The sequence below is a fragment of the Periplaneta americana genome, unplaced genomic scaffold (assembly GCF_040183065.1).
Source record: "Periplaneta americana isolate PAMFEO1 unplaced genomic scaffold, P.americana_PAMFEO1_priV1 scaffold_28, whole genome shotgun sequence".
In the NCBI taxonomy this organism is placed as follows: domain Eukaryota; kingdom Metazoa; phylum Arthropoda; class Insecta; order Blattodea; family Blattidae; genus Periplaneta; species Periplaneta americana.
Genome location: NW_027185509.1, coordinates 388,136 through 411,083, shown reverse-complemented (window position 1 = coordinate 411,083; position 22,948 = coordinate 388,136). Strand labels below are relative to the sequence as shown.

Below are 22,948 nucleotides of genomic sequence, written 5' to 3'. Positions count from 1 at the left end.
ATCATTGTTTATTGTTTTTAAAAATGCATATTTTAGCATTAAGTCATATTTGATCAAAAATGGTAGAAAAGCACATTTTTAGTTACATTACAACAGTCTTAACAGTTCTCCAAACATGTTTTGTGTCAATAATGACAGAAGATTTTGTTTGGCTTTGGTTATTTATGGGATTTATTTTCCTTAGAAATATTTTGTGGTTAAATGAAGTTTGAAGGTAACTGGATTCGCCAGCAGTAAGTTGTCAAAACACAGAGGACAAAAGAATGTTAGAATTATGGTCAAATTGTTGCTGATCGGTCTCACCTTCATTCTCTTGACCCCTTCCAAACATGTGACACTTAAGAGGTTCTAATTCTACTGTTGCCGTAACAGTCAGTGACCCTGTTAACATAGCTGTAACAAAATTAGTCATGCAGAGGACAGACGTTGGATATTTTTCACCCGTCTTTTCCTCTGCTATATTTATAGGCCGAACAGTCTGCTATGGCCAGTACAAGGAGTTAATATTCACGAAAACAGTTTTGTAAAATAGCCAATAATTTGTTTTGCGTCATATTTCCAGTTTTTTTGCTATATTTTAGTACTTTTATGGCTTAAGCACATACATATTTCCAGAGTTTTTAGTAATAGCAATCCGAGCCCTTTTGGTGGTCTAGTCACTGCCACAGTCACAGGAGCCAGTCCTAGCAACTCCTCGTCATAGTGTGCAGTTCAATGTTAGAGAAGGTTCTATGGCCTTAACTCTGCCAGGTTCAATAAAACCATTAACTTATTACTATTCATCCTCTTTTATTGTCTCTGTCCCTCGTCAATGGAATTCTCTACTCAGAATATTAGGGGCTACCAGACTATAACTACTTTCAAGAATAGGCTAAGTAATTTCTTACGAACATAGTCAAATTGAAGTTATAATTGTAATCATTAGGGAACGGAATTTGGAGCAGTAAAAGCTAGTATTGGCACCTACACAGCCATTTGTTTACAACCCTTTATACCAAGTCCTCCCCTCCATGACATACTCGCAGCTCTCTGCACGTCAACAACAGGTGAATGGGACAGTTGTCGCATAAGAACTTCAACATGCAGGTTTGCAGTTCAGAGTGGTGAAGTGCAGGTACAATGCCGAGAGTGAAACCAACTAACAATACAAAATTGAAAGACTCTGTAAAAGCTCCAGATCGAGTATCAAAATTCAGGAAACAATTCCCTAAATAGTCGCTTCCCCTATGTTCAGTTCTTAAGAGCTAGGGGTCATGGTTAGAAGCTTGCAATTATTACGCACATCACCTCCAATCTGTGAAGAAAGTGGTCTAGTCTTTCAATCCCGATGATGTGGCTGCAATTCAAATACGCCAGGAACTGCTAAATAATAGAACAATCGAGAAAGAATTTATGTACATTAAGTCAAATTTTTTATATTTACCGGATGCCATTATTCGATTAGTAAAGTGAGGGGTAGAGCTAGTTGAGCAAATAAATATTATGAGGACTATTGTAAATAAACTGAGTGCAATAGAAGGTGAAGTAGGAAAACGTGTTGGTGAAAAAATGAACAGCGTTTTGATTAAAAATGATAGGTACAGTATTCTTAGTCGAATTTCAGATGCACTAACAAACACGTGTCCCAATGACATCATTCAACATGTGAATTTAATTGACATATCTTGTTTCAAGTACTCTCCAATTGTCTCTGCAGATGTAGAGCGGAGTTTTTCTATGTTAAAAAATTTTCTTCCTTGCAACAGAGCAAAGTTGTGTTTTGAAAATTTGAAAATGATATTTACAATTTATTATAACAAGGCACAGCAGGAATAATTGTTTCATCAACAAAACATAGCATTAATTGAAAATATCATTTCGTTTGGTTCTACATTTTATTCAACATTTAATGAAACTCTATTGGGCTATATTGTAAATATTGTAGTATATTATATATATTCTAAATACTGTAGTATTCGTTGTATATATATTATCATATTTTATGATATTGTAAATAAAGGTTTTAATTTAACACGCTCCTAACAGAAAAACACACATATTCAGAGGCGAGTTCCATACAGAAGGCAACTGTCTATCAGCCACCAATGTTTCCACTGACACGCGAGGATGCAGAGATTGATATTTAATTATGTATATTTGTAATGTTGTTTATTGGTGTCTTGTGCGTTGCAAAGAAAAACACATGTAGTTCAAAGTGAAATACAGATTATGTATGTAGGCCACTATATGTCATTAAACTATTCCATATGTTTATTCTGAAATACGTTTACAGCACGTTGTGTGTAAGTTTGTATGAAGTGAACTGTACTTGTCCATGCAGCTCGCTTGACAGTCACTGATCTACGAATATCTATACTACATTTCACCATTCGTTATAAAACTCCAAATCCCTTTCCCTGGTAATCATGATTGAGTTTAATCATTTCATTATATTGTGGGTTTAATAATGATTATTATTATTATTATTACATAATTATTGTATTGGTATTTTGGGATGACAAAAGAAACTGTATTTATTGTATTACATTAATGATGTATTATGTAGCTATTATATTATATTATATATGTTAAATGTTATGTTTTATGTAACGATGCAACTGCCGAGGTTATATCAGCATCTCTGGTGTGCTGGAATTTTGTCCTGCAGGTGTTCACTTACATGCCAGTAAATATACTGACATGAGCCTGTCGCATTTAAGCACACTTTAAGCAATATACTAATTTTATATCATACTGATTGAGTGGAAGAGAAGGATGAATGTCCTTAACTCTGTCAATTAAAATAAAACATTATATTACATAAAAGGAATGAGTATTTGGAAAAATTTTAGTTGAAAATACATTTTTTTATTATTTTAAGAGTCGGCCTGGTGGCACAGTCAGTAGAGTGCTGGTTTTCTGTGCCCGAGGTTGCTTAAATGCGACAGGCTCATGTCAGTAGATTTACTGGCATGTAAGAGAACTCTTGTGGAACAAAATTCTGGCACACCAGTGATCCTGATATAACCTCAGCAGTTGGGAGTGTCGTTAAATAAAACATAACTTTTAAATTATTTTTAGAATTTTAGTAACTTGTAATTATTATTTATTGCATTTATGTCCATTTCAGATTGAGGATTCAGAACGTAAAAATGTTAAGAAAGAGAGTAGATCAGCAATAAATTATGATGATGCATTGGATATGTATGCTGAAGACTTTGACGAAAAGGAAAAAGCAAGACTTGAAAAGAAAAAGGAAGGAGTATCTAGTGCTGGTACAGGAGAAGAAAATGGAAATAGAGTTGATGATACATCCAGAAGTGCACACAAAGAGAGCGAAGGTATTTATAATGCCATAGTCAGGCATTCAAATTTATAATAATAGTAGAGTGATAGTGATGGTGTGTGTTCGTGTGTACATACATGCACATGTGAGTGTGCATGTGTTTTCTTTTGTTCAACTCCTGTAAGCCATCAGAATTTTTATATGTGTCAGTACTTAAGATCTGTCTGAAACGTTTAGGGGCACTAATTAAAAAAAATAGCACATATCATAGTGAGGATCATTTAAGAGCAGTTCTTAAATGGCTAATTTGGCCGTCTCTTCAGTATTGACAACTAATACCAGATATCACCAAAGAGGGTAAAATCACAATGCCTTGTACTATAATAATAATAATAATAATAATAATAATAATAATAATAATAATAATATAATACTGTAGTATTAACAATAACGTTGTCTTGCTTATGTACAGTAGTGGCAAAAAAAAAAAACCGGACCGACCCTTGTAGCTGATTTCAGAGCCTTGTTCACTCCAGAGCACGATAGACTGGTAACTAAGACTTTCGTAGTTCGAATCCTGCCTGGAAAGGAAACTTTTTTTTGTTCCTTATTCAAATTTATTCCCAATACTTTTCGATTGCTGGTAAAAATTCATGTTCTGGGAATAATAAGTTAATTAAGTAGTAAAATATCGCTGCAATCGAAAAGTATTGGGAATAAATTTGAATATGGAACAAAAAAAAAGTTTCCTTCCAAGGCAGGATTCGAACCACGAAAGTCTTAGTTACCAGTCTATCGTGCTCTGGAGTGAACAAGGCTCTGAAATCAGCTACAAGGGTCGGTCCGATTTTTTTTTGCCACTACTGTACTTATTTACCACATCTCATCTTTATGTTGGGAGGTATTTTGTAAATGGTTCAATAATTTGTGAAGTATATTTTTCTCCCGGACCTCTCACACATTATGTTGATAATTAGTAGATTAATATGATCTAATGTTTTATTTTCAAAAGGCCAAATATTTTACAAGTTTTTGGACATTGAATCGTAGTTGTCTTGGCTAGGTAATAGGTACTGTTTTGTTTCCCTAAAGTTTGCAGCATTTACTCATAGAGAGATCAGCTGTTAATGTATGTTTTTCAAGGAGCTATTGTTGAAGAAATGTTTTGAGGGTCTGCACTGTTAATTCCAGGATCAACTTTTTACTCTGTACTATATTCTTTCTGCCATTCATTTTCAGTAGTTTGAGTTAATAACAATTAAGAGTTCAAGTGACTATTTTTTTGACTTACAAATGTCACAGTTGTTTTGAAACATGAAAAATTAAGGACATTAACTCATCTGTAACATCCATGACAAAATGTGTGTAACATCCGTGACATGGAAGAAATAGCTATAAAATATTTAGCAATTATGTTTTTGTGAACTAATTAGATGCCATGATATTTGCATAGCTTTCACATGGACACTATGAGAATGAATTTCCTTTTGCTTGAGGCAGAGACATGAGTTTTACACTTTTTGTTAATAAGGTGTGAAGTGAGTTCACAAATCTTGTAACATCTGTGATGGAACCTTTTCTTTATTTTCTGCAATAATAATAAATATTATTCAACAACTTTTTTCTGTAAAATGATACTGATCTTCTAAATTGATTCTAATAATAAAAACTGACAAAAGTCACTTCATTTCCAATATATAGAGTTTGAAAATAGTAAAAATGTAACATCCATGGCAACTGGAATGGCTGTTATCAGAATTTTCCAGTGTTGTAAATTTGAAGTTACTTGAACTTAACATTGTATTTAATGCATTATCTTAATTCAGCGTTTCTCAAACTTTTTTGAAGTGGGGACCACTTTTTTAAGTCGGAATAGTTCCGCAGACCACCTTACTCTTGTTCCCTTCGAAAGTAAATTTATTATTTTTGTAGCATATTTTAATACCAGTATACTTATATTTTAAAATAGAATTAATTAATTAAAATTAATTTATTTCAATTAATTTTATATTAGTATTAACTAAATAAGTTAATGTTGATAGAAGAATATTGATTTTTTTTTTTAATCTATTAGAGTTTGGATAATCTTTAACTTATAAATGAAAAAAAAATAATAAATGTCGGTACTCACATTCATACTGCAATTCGAATGGCTTACTTTTTACACGTGTGTTTTATCTCTAAGTGCTGTTTCAATTTCACGAGTTTCATACACCCGTTTGAAAGTGCTTCATAACAAACAAAGCACCGAGGTTTTGATTCACTCTCACTGCCACACCAAGTAAATCCAACTTCAAAATAGCTCTTGTCTTATTTACGAAAATATTTTTTCTTTGAACAGCTACCACTAGGACTAGATATGTCTTTAATGACACTAGAATCACTGAATATCTTCACACACAGCTTCTGAACTATTAGCACTGCCTAAATGAAGCATTTCTTTCTTTACGAAGATTTATAATGGACACTATTTAACAGAGACATAGACAACTATTAGCATGTAGCACATAAGAAGGATTTCAAACAAGTAACTGCTAACAGGTAAGCGATGAATCAACAATGCACAGAATGTGTTATAAGTTACTTGTGATTGACTGCAGAAAATATAATTAGAAAAATATTGTAATTTGAATTTCTGGATCTGATTCGCCCGAATTTTAAAACAGACGGAGTCTAAAATTTCTTATATCATCATCTGGAAAAACAGAAATAAAAGAAATTAATGCAGAAACATGCCCGATTTTCAACAAGTAAAGATGCAATTTGGCATGTTTTATTATTGGTGTACGATGTACAGTACGTGACCATTTCAATGTGCAGACTGGGTGTCGGCAAAACTATTAAGAAAGTCATAAATACATGAAAAGGTTCTGGTCCTCTGTTGTGAATTCGGTGTCCCTGACTGGATTACAGGTGCGGCACCAGACCCTCTTTTGTTGCTGAGAGTAGAGTGGGAATTCGGTAGACGATTAGGGTAATAAAATTCATAAAACGTCAGTACTAGGAGAAAAAGTGAAAGGCGATTGCCATGTGTCATTTCCAAACTCTGAGATTTCAGCTATAGTGTGGTATGCAATTCGTTTGAATTTTATTTTTTCTTGTATCTTTTTTGAAGGACCACAATGGCAGACCTCGAGGACCACAGGTGGTCCACGGACCATAGTTTGAGAAACACTGTCTTAATTTATTATTTGCATGTCTCTGGTATGCTTTGTCTACGAACAACCTCGAAATTTGAGGAAGCAATAAAATAAAATATATGCATTTCTTTTAGCAGAAGTAATGTGGGAATTTAAATGGGACGAGAAGAGTGCAGACATACATGGACCACATACAACAACTCAGATGCAGGAGTGGGTAGAGCAAGGCTACTTCAAAAACCCTGTATATGTTCGTAAATATGGTACAGATGGCAATTTCTACAACTCTTCAAGAATGGATTTTGAATTGTATTTGGGAACATCCTATGACATTGTTCACCATCTTTGTAAGTAGCTATACTATACTTCTTATGTAGCTCAGGAGACTTGACACCGTTTTACTTTCATCACATATGTCTTTCAGACATTTCTGCAAGGCACAAAAATATTTTAATTTTCTGATGGGTTAAAATGTACTTGATTCTGATAATATTGCTTTAACAATCTCCCTATTGGAAAAGAGAGAGAATAGACAGAGAGTGAATGAGTTACAGAGAAGGGACAAGAAAGGAGAGATCATGTATGTTATTTTTCTTTTGTCATGTATTTGGTTTGTTCTGAGTCCTTTTAAACAAATTGTTTCTCCTCTGATAAAGTTAAGCATAGTAATAATAATGTTATTGTCAATTCTTAAATTTTTTAGTTAAAGAAATTTTTTAAGCATTTCCATCCAGTCATGTATTAAGGGGAGAGTATGATATTTTTTAAAACTTTTTTCCTTTTTGGTGTAAAATATTACTTTTTTGTATGTGGAGAGCTCATAGCTGTGGCAACTCAACCAAATAAAAATATTTTGAAAAAAAAAAAAAAATTTGGGCCCAAATTTGAAAAAAATATACCCAATGCAGGATTGTAGTAAAACCGATACATCTAAACCGTTTTTAAAGATAGATTCAAACAGTTTTTTGCAATGTATTTGCAAAAGCATGTTCTACACTGTCTGTAACAGAATTTTTATATTAGTCCCTACGTTTGTAAAATAAAATAAAAAATTAAAATTTAATAAGAATTTTCTGATTTCCTTTCTTGCAAACAAACGGACGTATTTTTTAAATGAAATCAATTAACAAAATTCTGTTACAGATAAAAGTTTCCTAATAGTCTAAAGAATGTGTGTTCTAAATTTCATGCATGTATCTTTAATAGTTCAGAAATTATATCCATTTTTGTCTGGCAATGTAGCAAAACAATGAAGTTACTGGAAACCGATAAAAGCGGGCGATTTAAAAATCCATAGCACAGGAAGTTTAAAAATGATGTCTCAACGTCCACAAAATGTTACGCAATGCATTCCACACATATCAAAAGGTATTTTAAAGAAAAAAAAAATTGTTTTGAAAATTTAATTTACCGGAAACAACAATAAAAGTGGGCGACTGATTTAAAAATCCGTAACGCAGGAGGTTTAAAAATGGCGGCTCAACATCCAATAAGGGCACAAATACCCACAAAATGTTGTGCTATGCATTCCACACACATATCACAGAGTATTTTAAAGATTTTTTTTTTTGAAAATTTACGTATTTTTCACCAAATAATACCATCCTCTCCCCTTAATGTTTTATACTTTATTTTATAAAAACAATCCAAAGAAGCAGTGGTAGTTTTTCTTCTTTTTTTTAAGAATCTGGGAAATTTTCATGACAATATAAAAGTAGACCTGTTACTTTGGGTGAGGAATAAATTATGACCAATATCATTAATTTCAAGGGGTTATTCTTTGAGATATTTCAAACAAAAAAGTTAATACAATTTTTCTCGTTTTTGCTTCCCTTTCAAGATAAAAACTGATTTATATGAAATATTTCATAGCATGTTTTTGGAGAGTCTTTGATTTATTTCCCAATATGCTCAGTCAATTTAAGAGAGCAGTGTATTATGATATCAGAGGTAAGAAGTTCATACCGAAACTGTCAAGCTGTGTGAGCTTGGACTGTAGCCTATATCTACCGAATGAACAGTGATGCAGCTCTCAATGTCAACACACCAGCAAAACAAACATGTACAGTCGAGGGGTAACCAAACTTATCTTTGTGCCAGTGATTCATGGCCTCAGAATAAACGGAATGAACAATTAGCCTATGTAAAGAACAATAATTGGCACTTACATTCTTCCTAATTTTCAATATGAAATAATTTACCCATATAACAAACAAACAAAATACGTAATAATAATATGTGTCTAGTTTTGTTACAGTTAACAATAATGTACATTTCCAGTGCGTTATTTGGCAGTAAAAAGTTTTAATAGCCTCCCTATCGATATAAAAAATTAAATTCAAAACATAAGATTATTTAGGGCCAAATTAAAGAAGTACCTAATTTCTCACGCCTTCTATTCTGTAGGTGAATTCATGACATTCAATAACGCTTCATGAAATTGAACTGAAACTTTGTGTTGTACTAGTAGACTATATTGTAAACCTTAAGCAAATCTTAATGCTGACCAATTAAAATATTTTAATTTTAAAGGTTTTAATATGAAACTGTTACCCAAAGGTAGACAGATCAGTAGTGGAATTCGCGCAGGTACATCAAAGAAATTAATTACAAATTTCCAAATCATAAAAGAAATGGATAATCAAGACAAATTAGAACTAATAAAAATTGAAGTATGGAAAAATCAACAACATTTCAAAATCTACAGTGCCTATAATCCACCTAATAATCCTTGACCTAACTTTGTTTGATATACAACCTAAAACTATCATAATTGGTGACTTTAATGCCCACTCCCAACTTTGGGGCCACGATAATGTAAACCAACCTGGAAAAATGATCATGGACCTCCTAAATACTACAACCGCAGAACTTGTCTACAGAAAAGAAGATCCCCCTACTTTCATTCATTATTCTGGTTCTGGTACAAATCCAGACTTATTACTAGTAACATCAGATATCCATCACGAAGCCAAGAAAAAAATAATTGAAGACCCTGGATCTGGCCATAGAGTCATCATCGCTTCTATCCATCTCCACCAAAACCAAAGAAAAGAACCCTACAATAACAAAACAACATGGAACTTGTAAGAAAGCGAATTGGAAACTATTTACAACAGAACTCGACTAACTCCTCAAGGTCAACACACCACTAATGGAAAATACAAACTCAGATAGATTGAACAAATATTTCTTTGAATCTCTTCTTAAAATTGCAAAAAAGCATATTCCACGAAGAAAACCAAAAAAATACACCCCATTCTGGACAGAAAACCTGAATTTATTGAAACAAGATAGAGATAAAGCAAGAACCAAAGCAGAACATAGCAGAACACCAGAAGATACTCAAGATTGGAGGAAGAAGACTGCCATTCTTAAAAAAGCAATCATAACAGCAAAAAAGAACAGTTTCAATAACTTTATTGAAAATATTAATTACAGAACCGATACCGCTAAAACATATAAATTTCTGAAGAATATTTCCAATACACAGGAAAATACTAGCCAACCTATTATTCATAATAACAAAACACTAACAGATAGTAGACATATAGCAAACGCATTTAATAAACACTTCTCAAACTCTCACAGATTACATCCCAATATCAAAAAAACTGATAATTTATCAAAAGAGAATTACATAAAAATAATAAAAACAATATTACTAGTACAAAACCTGAAATATTTCATCAAAATAATTTTACTTCCAAAGAATTAACTCTAGCTATACAAAATTTAAAAACCAAGAAATCTCCTGGCCCCGACAACATTCATTCCGAATTTTTGAAACATCTGGGGGAAAAAGCCAAGTCTGTACTTTTATCCATTTTCAATTTATCATGGAACACCTCAATTCCTGCAGCTTGGAAAAAAGCAATCATTGTACCAATTCACAAAAAAGGGAAACTGCTCATGATGTTAATAGTTATCGACCAATAGCACTATTAAGCATGATAGCAAAAACCATGGAGTCCATGATCTCCAACAGATTAACTTTGTATTTGGAATCCCAAAATCTTTTATCACCAAGACAAGACGGTTTTCGACAACTACACTCTACCAATGAACAAGTCATATACCTCGGCCAAGAAATAAAAGACAGTTTTAACAAGAAAGAAGATATCTTGGCAATATTTATTGACTTTCAGTTAGCATATGACTCTGTTTGGAGAAATAAATTATTACTAAAACTCCAGAAATTAGGTATTTCCAGCAATATGTTCAGATGGATATCAGAATTCCTTAGTCAAAGATTCATTGCTACTAAATTCAATAACTCGCTTTCTAGTTACAGACAAACATATCGAGGTCTACCTCAGGGCGCTGTCCTCAGCACAACTTTATTCAATATTTATATAAATGACTTACCCTCCCTATTAGAGGAATCAAACATGAAAACAGCACTATTTGCAGATGATATAGTTTTGTGGACTTCCGGATCTTACAGACATACAGACAAAATTCAAAATTCTGCTCTTAAAGCTCTAAATCAACTACATGAATGGAGTACATCAAATTTGATGACACTCAATTTAAGCAAAAGTAACTACCAAATATTTTCACTCGGTAAAAAAGAAAGAGAATTCAATATCCAATACAATGGCCAACACCTTCCTAGGACTTATGAATCCAAATATCTTGGAGTTATTTTCGATAGTAAGTTAACATGGAGCAACCATTTGAAATACATTTCTGAAAAAGCTCGTAACAGATTCTCCCTTCTAAAAAGACTAGCAGGAAAGAAATGGGGATGCTCTAGGAATACTTTGAACACTACATACAAAATGTTTATACAGCCAGTGCTGACATACTGCGGAGAAATTTTAATTACTTCACCTTTCATAAACGACATAGAATATGTTCAAAACCAAGCTCTCAGACTCATTACTGGTGGCATCAAAACAACTCCAATAGATTCTATGAGATTCCTCACTAATATTAACAGCATCAAAATGACAATAGAAGAAAAAGCACTGATTCAATATGAAAAACTTATCAGATTACAAGGAAACAATTGGCATTCATACAGTCCTCTCTGTAGATTGAAAACTCAAAAAAGTTTCATATCCATTGTTCAAGAATTAAAACAGAAAATTAATATCCCAAATTTAAAAGAAAACTTACAAATTAAACCAAACCCTTTAACTCTGTTAAATATAGAATTTAATCTAAATTTGACAGAAGAAATACTGAAATCAGAAGTAAACACTGAAATACTGAAACAATTGTCTTTAGAGACAATTAATATTAGGTACCCTCCGCAAAACTGGCTTCATTTATATACCGACGGATCCTTGATCTCCAGAGAACAAGGTGCCGGTGCAGGTGTTACGTGCTGTCTCTTTTCACTTTATAGATCTCTTGGATATGGAACAACAAGTTTTGATGGTGAAATCATTGCAATAAGTGAAAGTCTCAGGAATCTTCTATGCCACATCAATAAATTTAGGAATGCAGTTATATTGTCAGACTCCAAAGCAGCTATCCTATCAATCGTCTCTAAACACACACCTTCATCTCAAACAGCAGAAATAACTAAAATGCTCTCTCAATTAATATCACTCAATAAAAGAATTGTATTCCAATGGATACCATCCCATTGTGGAATCCTGGGAAACGAGAATGCAGATGCTTTAGCAAAGAAGGGCAGCACTGCTACTTACAGACCTGTTACTAAATCTACGTATTACTCTGTGAAAAGATTTATTAAATCTACATACTTAGACTTCAACAAACAAAATTTGATAACTCAATCACAAGGGAAAAAATGGAACTCTCTGCATCAAAATCCACAGTTAATTCCCGATTTACCACGAAAATCGTCTGTAGCTGCATTTAGATTGGCAACAGGCCATGATTGTTTGACCAAACACCTGCATAGAATTGGAATATATCAGTCCCCTAACTGCCCATTGTGCAACTCAAACCAAGAAATGGATTCGGAACACCTCAAAATCTGTGCTTCAGTGGCTAGTTATGATAATATCTTTGAAAAATATTGGAGTGCAAGAGGTCAAATGACTTTATTGTCAAACGCCTGGCATTAGAAAACAACAACATATTGTAAACCTCGTCTGTATATATATTTCATCTAGACTCTGACTATAAATTAAGACTTTATAATAGTATTAAGTTTTTTGACTTGTTCCATATTCTAGCTGTGAAGCAATGTATGAATATCATAGAATGTTAATAAATACAATACAATACAGTATCAAAAATATATCAAATATGTTCAGAAAAATAGTATTTTTGTACCCTGAAAATGTTCGTTCTCCATCACAAGACGTAACTAGAGCAAATCTGAAATATGACACAGTATTTCTTGCTATATCACCAAGTGAACAACAGCTTTGTGAATCTAATAGTGCATTTCGTATATGGCACATCACATTAAACCCATAATTCGTTTCAAGAACACTTTTCATTTTTGCTTTAATGACTATTGGGACTTCTGCGGATTGGTATATTTGAACAATAATTATTCTTCCACATCTCGCGACATGTGTCATTTCCATATTTTTGAACTGCAGGAGAGTGACTGCTGCAGACAATTATTTGAATGGACACTGAAACATACCAACATTATACATAGGTCGAGAAAGCATAAAATTATGACTATTTTGAGTCAAATTTTGAACTAGAATGTTTCTCTTAATCGCTGTATCCCCCATGCAAAGAAAAGTATTACCAGGGCATTTGATAAGCAATGGGAACAATGCTGTAAATCAGTGCTCCTAGCAGTGACCACTGGAATCTTGTAGCATGTAACAGCAGCAATTCTTTCATAAACCTGCAATATTTAGGGTGACCAGATTCACACTGATTAAAAAAAGAGGACACAAAGTTTAAAAAAGGAGGACATTGTTCGAAAAAGAGGACAGAAAATATGTAGTTAGATTTAGGCTTAGGCCTATAATTTAAACTTTAAATTACATCAATATCTATTTTATTACAAAATATTTACAGTACAGATTTAGGCTTATATCATACTTAAAAGTATGTTAATATATATATATATATATATATATATATATAGATATATATATATATATATATATATATATATATATATACATCTTGATTACACAACTTTTGACACTATATGATTTCGGAATGTGTATTATATGTCTTTCTCGTGTTAAATTCTATCGTACCTGGTTAACCACACAGGCTTATACAAACTCAGATGTAACACCTGCAACAACTTCTACATAGGACAGACAGATCATTTCAAACACGTGACAAAGAACACATCACAGCCATAACAAAATTACAAAACACATCCACATATGCAGAACACGTCACAAATGCTAACCACATCTACAAAGACATCAACACAGACATGGAAATTCTACACATCCAACCAAAAAGCCAGAAACTAAACACACTAGAACAATACGAAATATACAAACACACAAAAACACATCCAAATGAAATTCTCAACACACAACTCAATTTCAGAACACACACACTCTTTGACTCCACATTACACCACATAAGCACACCCCCACAGGAAACAAAACAAAAGGTGCTAAGGCCAGCAACAACCAGTTCTGAATAAGGCCCATACAAGGCCAAAACATGTTAACCAGGTACGATAGAATTTAACACGAGAAACACATATAATACACATTCCGAAGGTATGTTAATATTTCTTTTATTACAAAATAATTATGATAAAACTTAATAATAATGATTTTATGGTTAGCTACATATGAAAGTCAAGGGAACTATAATTATTAAAGAGGACAGAAAATTTCTATTTAGAGTTAGCAAAGAGAGTTATGACATGATCGTTGGCAAAAAGTATATTCCATTGATGCTGCTGCCACCTACAGACAAATTACTTGAAAAAGGCGTTAAATCAGATAATTTCAAAATATCAGGCATTCAAGTTACCAAAAGGAGGATTTTTTAAAAATCTGCCCGGACTCCAGACAAAGGCCTAAAAAGGATAAGAGAGGATATTTGGTCACCCTAGGAATATTGAAAGCCTCGAAGTAACCATATTTTATCAATACTGTCACTATTTCTGATTAGTAGTAAGTAATACAGTCCTAAAAATTGTTCAGTAAGTACAAACAAAGGTGCTTCATAAAATCCAAGTTGCAAGAGGAAAAAATGCAACTCAGTGCTTTAGGCATTACAAAAATGCTAGAGTGACCAAACTATTGCAAGATTGGGTGGAAGCAAGGCAATCAATCAAGAGTTGGTATCCAAAGAGCTTTAGCTGGATCAGTGACAGAGATATCCAGAAATGATGCTGCAGATGGAGTCAACCATCTTCCAAGGATTTGGCAACGTATTGTTGACATGGCAGGGGACTCTATTTGAATTATATCATGTCAAAAGTAACCTGAATAAATTTAGTGTGAAACAGTAACTATCTTGCCATTACTTTTCGAATGCCCTAGTAAATATTTCTGTCGGATACAGGGGGGAGAGCCATTAATCTGTCCCATTGAAAGCTTTAAGGAACCAACCTGGACAAATACCCAATGTCCCATCCCTACCTTCCCGTGGTGCAGCTGTTAGTAAGCATGACTTTACGAGCTGAACTAAAGGGAGGGGCTACTCATCAATTAGCATTGGTCAGCTTGATGAGTTAATGACTGAATTTGATATAATTTTCCTCTAACCAATACCTAATTCCCTCTTTACCCTTTCCTATCCAGTCCTCTGACTGAACTCTTACTTTCTTCGACCCCGACGGCATTAGAGCATTCGAGGCCTAGGGGTTCATTTCACTTTCCTTCCTCCTCATTCTAATTTTCTGTTCCTAGTGCTGACCTGCTACAGCACTAAAATTGTCCTCCAGTGGCTTAAGGAGGGAAAGCTGGTGATCAACAAGATCTCCCAGCTAGGTCCAATGGACCCGTCGACCAACAGCAGGTGTGGTCCTCCAGACATTCTGGGGGTTGTGTGTGAATGAAGTAGCCACCAAAACATTAAAATATGGTGTTCACTTAAATCGGCTACAACTGCCATTTTCAACAGAATATGATCTAAATTTAACAGAAGAAATACTGAAATCAGAAGTAAACACTGAAATACTGAAACAATTGTCTTTAGAGACAATTAATATTAGGTGCTCTCCACAAAACTGGCTTCATTTATACACCGACGGATCCTTGATCTCCAGAGAACAAGGTGCCGGTGCAGGTGTTACGTGTTGTCTCTTCTCACTTTATAGATCTCTTGGATATGGAACAACAAGTTTTGATGGAGAAATCATTGCAATAAGTGAAAGTCTCAGGAATCTTCTATGCCCACATCAATAAATTTAAGAATGCAGTTATATTGTCAGATTCCAAAACAGCTTTTCTATCAATATTCTCTAAACACACACCTTCATCTCAAACAGCAGAAATAACTAAAATGCTCTCTCAATTAATATCACTCAATAAAAGAATTGTATTCCAATGGATACCATCCCATTGTGGAATCCTGGGAAACGAGAATGCAGATGCTTTAGCAAAGAAGGGCAGCACTGCTACTTACAGACCTGTTACTAAATCTACGTATTACTCTGTGAAAAGATTTATTAAATCTACATACATAAACTTCAACAAACAAAATTTGATAACACAATCCCAAGGGAAAAAATGGAACTCTCTGCATCATAATCCACAGTTGATTCCCGATTTACCACGCAAATCGTCTATAGCTGCATTTAGATTGGCAACAGGCCATGACTGTTTGGCCAAGCATCTGCATAGAATTGGAATATCTCAGTCCCCTAACTGTCCATTGTGCAACTCAAACCAAGAAATGGGATTCGGAACACCTCAAAATCTGTGCTTCAGTGGCTGACCATGATAATATCTTTGAAAAATATTGGATTGCAAGAGGTCAAATGACTTTATTGTCAAACGCCTGACATTAGAAAATAACAACAAGAAACAATAACAACATATTTCGTAGCATAGTGTCCCTGAAATAATATTCGTTGTCTATATTACGTATACAAATTACATAATTACATACAAATTACATAATTTTCAGCTAATGTGTTTCTCCATTTGTTGATAGGCTTGTATGATTACCAGTGAATCTTCGAGTATTCATTCAACTTCGTGTGATTGGAAGATTTAATGTTAAAAACCGCTCACTGAACTGTACAACTGTACTGTGCATATTGCTGTAATGTAGTTATGATGGTCATCATCCACACTTGAGGATATACTGTGAGTTGGTTATGTGAACAGATTATAGTATACACAGAAGACAACTAGTGCAGTAGAGCCTGCATGATCTATATGTGTGGCTGCACTCAACCTGAAATCTGTGTTTTGGTACGAGCTTCCTACTTTTAATTATGATTAGACAGAGGATTTTGGGTCCTGATACTCAACACTAGATGTACATCAGTTGCAAGGAGGTAACTGAACTCATTTTTATGCTCCCCCTGTAAGGAAGGGACGTGGCGCCATGTCGTTGTGTAGGGACCTAAATTCCGCTGACTGATTATGATAACAAATTATTACAAGAATTTTAGTTTCGTCCTTTAAATGTGCAGAAATTTGATCTGAACAAATGTAATATTTTAAAATTCCTTTTTAGAACGAAATGTTACATTTGTTCAAATAAAAGTTCTGCACATTTAAAGGACAAATGTAAAATTCCTTCAATTCTTTATCATCACAATACACTGCTCTCTTAAACTAACTAGCATATTGAAAATTAAAAACGAGCAAAATTGTATTAAACTTTTTTGTTTGAAATATCTCAAAGAATAACCCTCTGAAGTTAATAACATTCCTTACAGTTCACTCTGTATATCCTTGTTTCATTTAAGAGCTGGGTATGTTAAAAGTATAAAATAATTGTATGTCCTTTTCTTAAAAATCAATGTGAAAATTCATACATAAGATAATTTTGCACCTTTGTAAAAGTCATACATAAAGTCAGTTTTTCTGAAACTTATTTCTTTAGTTATTTATTGAGATATTTATTTGGATTTATCACACGTGTCGTTTTTCTTAATGGTTGTTCTTAGCATGTTTGTGTTAAAATTTGTTTTATTCTACCTTAAATACTGTCAGAAGCATAAAATCTCAACACATTGTGTAATTTCTATAGAACTTTCCATTTCATCATAAGATGCATTATTATTGATGGTTTTCCCTCAGGCCTTAACATGAATTGCAACGAATTATTTGAAATAATTATTTAGCTTTTAATTGATGTTTATTTTTTTTTGTTGGAATGAATTCCTGTTCTTATTTCGCTTACTTTAAAATACAGGCAACTTTGGAAAGCATATTACATGTCTTTCACGTGTTAAATTTTATGTTACCTTATTAACACGTGAAAGACATGTAATACATTTTCCAAAGTGATATAGTGTTAAAAGTTATGTAATCAAGATGTACATACAGACAACACATTACGTAGGTGGATTAATTGATTTCATTTCAAGTAATTCAAATGAAGAATGAAAAATGATTTGTAATGTACGAGTATACAATTACACGGTCAAAATTCGGTATGGAGATTATTATTTCAAGCAAATATAATGTATTTAATTTGTAGTCATGAAGACATTAGGTGGAATGTATGTAATTGTGCTTAGTGTTTTCTGGATGGTTGTACATCTCTTCTTTTTGCTTAAATCTCTTTCCATTTCACAAAAACGTCTTATATATGCTTTCTAATTATGAATTTTGTATGATAGAAGTCTGATTCCTATTTTGAACGTTTGAGAATATTTACATCTATTTTAACCTAATAAAAATGTTCTTATACTTTACTTCTAAATTTTTCCTTCCTTATCTGCATGCCTTGCTTTATATTTGGAGATCATTGTCCAGCATCGGTACTGCAGTCTGTTGTACAGATTCTTTGTTTATAATATCAGGAGTTGATGTTGATAGATACGTCATACCGGTATATTCGTAATTATTATTGCATTTAGAATACATTCTATATCTAATATATATTTCTGGTAATAAAAATACAAGTTTGGGATGTGTAGTAACTCCATTTAATGGATATCAAGTACACTCACTTTATTTTCTTTTCTATGTTAATTCAATTTTATTTTATACTGTATTTTTTCATTGTTCTCCAATGTTATATTGTCGTTATTAGTAGGTCCCAGATTTTTATGTAATATCAAAGTGCGAAATATGTACACAAAAATGTAGTAAATATCGGGGAAATATGTAATTAAATATGTAATATTAATAAAATATGTAATTTAAAATCACTATTTTTAATGCATTAAATTCACAAAAGTGTCGTCACAATTTAACTGGTCAGTTGAAGTGTGAATAAGTTATGCAGCCTGGCAAGTCGATTTGCCATTTCCACCTCATAGTATAGCTTGCAAATACAAATTATCTCTGCTACAATCTATGCTTTTTCTTTTATCATAAGATTTCGTAGAAAAATATTTTTGTGTCGCACACAGAATGGTATTTTGACTTACCTGACACCCGACCCAAACTCTAAACTACTGTGTTTTAGTTGGAATCCCCAGTTTTATGTTTACTTTTATTTTTAAAAGAATTACTCTCTTAAGTCAGCTTTAGAAATTTATGTAAAATATTTTCTATAACTGTGAACAGAATATAACGACGTCAGTTGCAGGCCCTCCCTCTTTACTAGCATCGTGTACTATAGTGAGAACCAGAGTGCTGCATTGGAGTTAAATCGCTCGCTTGAACTCGGTCGAGTGTCGCACCCTCAAGTGAGATAAGATCGGTCGTGATACGCTCATAATAAATAGAAGCACGGTACAAGGTCATCTCACCGACATGTCTTATCTTGTATGGAAGGCGAAAGATAAGATACACACATGTTTTGCTCACACGGTAAAAATAAGGCTTTATTTTCTGCGTTTATGACAAACGTTTAATGGAACGTACCAAAACAGGAACATGAAGTTTTAAATAAAATAGTGTGAAAAACTTCAATATACAGTTATTATTGCTAATTAATAATTATTCAATATTTGATTTACCACATATATAATATCATAGATCCATACATAGTGTTCCGCCTATATACTGCGACAATGTAGAAATGTTTTACAAAATATTATTGATATAGCAGTAGATTAATAACAATATTAGTACAGATAATGTCACAGAAAATATAATAAAACTAATAATCATGCTGCACAACTGTTACACACACAAAGATTGTATTATTATTATTATTATTATTATTATTATTATTATTATTATTATTATTATTATTACTAGAAAACTTGATACAGTTCTTGCATTATCGTGATTGTGTTATCCATTTATAATAATTACATTTACATCCAATAACATCTATCAGATGTGGCAAAAACAAAATCACTCCTGTGTGGGGGAAAAAAAAACATTTACCTACAACATTTATATTACATTTTAAAGCAAGTTTTGTAGTTGTACTATAGAGAGGTTAGTTAAACACTGCAAAGTTTTGAAATGATAAACATCTATGATGTTACTACACAGTTCATCACTGTAACAAGAACGAATGTCTAACGCTTGGCTTATACCGTTCGAGGATTTATCACTCGTGACAATTTTACCCATCATGCATGTGCGCTACCTATCGGATTATGCTATGAACTACTTGGCAATCGAGCTAAAACGTCCGATGCAGACCTCTGGTGAGTACAAAAGGTGGCCCTCCAGGCGGTGTTATGGGACAGGGATGTTAAGATTTATTCCCAAGTATTTATGAAAGAAAATTCAATACTTTACTCTGAAAAATAAAACGAATTTAATAAAAATATTAAAAACTCGATAATTGTTTAGATATGTACAAAAATGATACATTCTTTGCATAATATGTAATATTACTAAGAATATGTAGAATGAAACTCAACTATAACCATATCAGAACCACAAATCCCAACATTTGTAATTTTCAGTAGTCCACAAGTAAAGGAATGCAGTATGTAATTACATAAGAATCCGGGCCCTAGTTGCTAGTCTAAGAACATTCGAGAATATCTGTATTGTTTCATTGTACAGGGGATGATTATTATGATTGTATAATATGCACATGTTTGTACATTTTGTTCAGGAGTTCTTACTGTTAATTTTTAATTAAAATTAGGCTTTTAAATACAAGGGGCAATCAATAAATTTCCGGACTGTCCTGCAATGTAGGCAACACATAGGACATATGAAACGAAGAAGTTCTCTAGAACCAGGGAAACGCCTGGAATCTATACTAATGCATCACTTGATAAGAAGACTAGCCATGAGGCATATATGGAGAGATTCCAGGAAAAATCGCATCTCAGTGTTTGCACAAAATCACGTGTAGAAACTCAGTTCTTAACCCTTCAGTACTCACGTACTTTTTCATAATGTGTTCAGTCGTGTGTGGGACAGCTGTCACCGAAGTTATATTCTTGCTTTAGAGAATGAATTTGAACATATTTTCATTGTGAATGGTTACATAAATGTATTACTACGAAGTATACAGAATTCATTTATAAATAAATGTAAAAATAGTTTTGAAACAGAAGAGGTACCGCTACTCTCTTCATGAAAGATGTGTTTAAGAGGCTTGGAATACCTACATCTATTATTCTGGTTGTAACCTTAGCTGCATTGAAAGGATCAATTGCTCTCCTGAAGCATCACCTATATTCGAAATGAAACTAAGTTCATTAGCATTCTTTATTTTTTTGTAACACCTCTTTAAAACTAGGTATATTTCCACTAATCTTAAAATGTATTTGCAGCTATGTACACTTGTAGGAGTTTCATTGTCAAAACAAAATCAATGGTTCACTGAACTTGCAAACATTTATATGGTGAAGTACTCTTTGTCCCTTGTGGCAGCTCACGAATGGTGAGAAGATTTCTAAATTATTATTTATTTGTAATTAATGGATACAGTAATTGAATGGGTGAGTGAATAAAGAATAACATTCCAAAAAATTGAGAAATGAAATGCTTAAGCTATTCAATGAGTGTAAAAAGGGAAATATTCCACTCTCATATTATTAAAACCAGCATTGAAGCTTTAGTTGAGTGAAATAAGGATAACATTCTGCCATTTGACAGAACATTTTCAGTTATTAAACGACAAGTTCGAAGATTAGATCGGTTTTACTCTCCAAATCAGTATGATGACATCATTCGAAATGCCAGGAAACTCAACCCCCCCCCCATATCAAGTAAAGGGGCTTCAAAACAACCAGGGACTCAACTTCAAACACTGTACTTCAAGAAAACATGTAAAGATATTGAGAATAAAAACCTGACATTTAAAATCAGTAAGTACAGGAAACTTATATTCACTCGGAAAGATGAAAGGCTGTGTCGAGGCTCCAGAGTACATTGATGGTTTGCACCATGGAACATTCAGGTTGAAGGAACAAGATCATGTGGAGCTCCCACTACTGCAGCATATAATGCGAAACTTGAAATCAATATCAAAAAGCTAGAGAACATCTCAAAAGTCACGCACTACATACCTGATGAGTACAAGTCACTCTATGAAGACATCCTTAAGTGTCAAATACAGCAGACAGTGATAAGGATGAATAAAGACTCCTATTATGGTCATCATTGTATAGAGTAAAACCATTTTAAAGTGTCTTTTGTACTATTAAACATTTCATGTCACAAAAAAATATTATAGTTAATAAGTTTATCTGTTGTGAAAACATTGAGTGGAAAAAGGATAATATTCCAACATATTTAATTATTAATAAATATTAAAAAAATAAGTATTTGACTTTGACATTGTTCGAGTGAATACATAATGACTAGTTCTACAATTGTCTAATAGTAAGTTTTCCAATAGACCCCTTAGCTTTTTCTGTAAACTTGTTTTTTTTGTTTTCCCACAAACTAGGGAAGTTGGAATGTTATCCTTATTCCACTCACCCGTTCAGGTGTAAATGCTTTGTACAGCTGTCAAAAAAAAAAAGTGGCCGCACTCCTGAACAGCGAATATTTTCAAAGTCACTTCGGGTCGCGGCGATGTTACACGATGCATGTGCTTGTACAAGCAGTTCCGGAACTATGAAAGTGTTCAATATCTGCTTCTCGCAGACCAGCGGTAGAGTGCTTGTTTAATGATTCAAAGGTTGTGGGTTCGGGCCTTGTTCAAGTTTTCATTTTATTTTTTAATCGTTCTTTAGCGATGTAAATGATATTCAAATTATCATTTATATCCAGTAATCGTTCTTTATGGATATCACGTTATTTATATTTTGTTTTCGTTCTTTAGAGATATGAATAAAATTCAAGTCATCATTTGTATTCTGTTATCGTTTTATAACGATATGAATAATAATTATTATTATTGTATCTCCAATGGGGGTTAGCCCTATTTTACATATGTATGTTAGGGCTATAGTTTTATACACAAAAAAGATAAACATAAAGAGAAATGGACAAGAAAATTAAATTACTTACGCGAAGTAAACAAAACATAAACAATCCATAAATTAGGCATTGCGATTGCAAAACAAATATCAGTTATCAATTTGAAACATACAAAAACATTAACAACACATATACGTAACACTTCTATAACACAAATTTGCAGCGTTCCGTACCATACATCA

At 33.0% G+C, this 22,948-nt stretch overlaps 1 protein-coding gene across 1 annotated transcript in view; it reads left to right on the top strand.

Annotated features, from left to right (window-relative positions):
- Positions 1-22,063, top strand: part of LOC138693964 (CD2 antigen cytoplasmic tail-binding protein 2 homolog) — an 81,141-nt gene extending 59,078 nt beyond the window's left edge. Inside the window, exons 3-5 of the mRNA XM_069817705.1 lie at positions 3,110-3,320; positions 6,543-6,752; positions 16,441-22,063. Coding sequence (XP_069673806.1) covers positions 3,110-3,320; positions 6,543-6,752; positions 16,441-16,460 — 441 coding nt within the window. The 3' untranslated portion in view covers positions 16,461-22,063. The remainder of the gene's footprint in view (positions 1-3,109; positions 3,321-6,542; positions 6,753-16,440) is intronic.
- Positions 22,064-22,948: the final 885 nt, after the last annotated feature.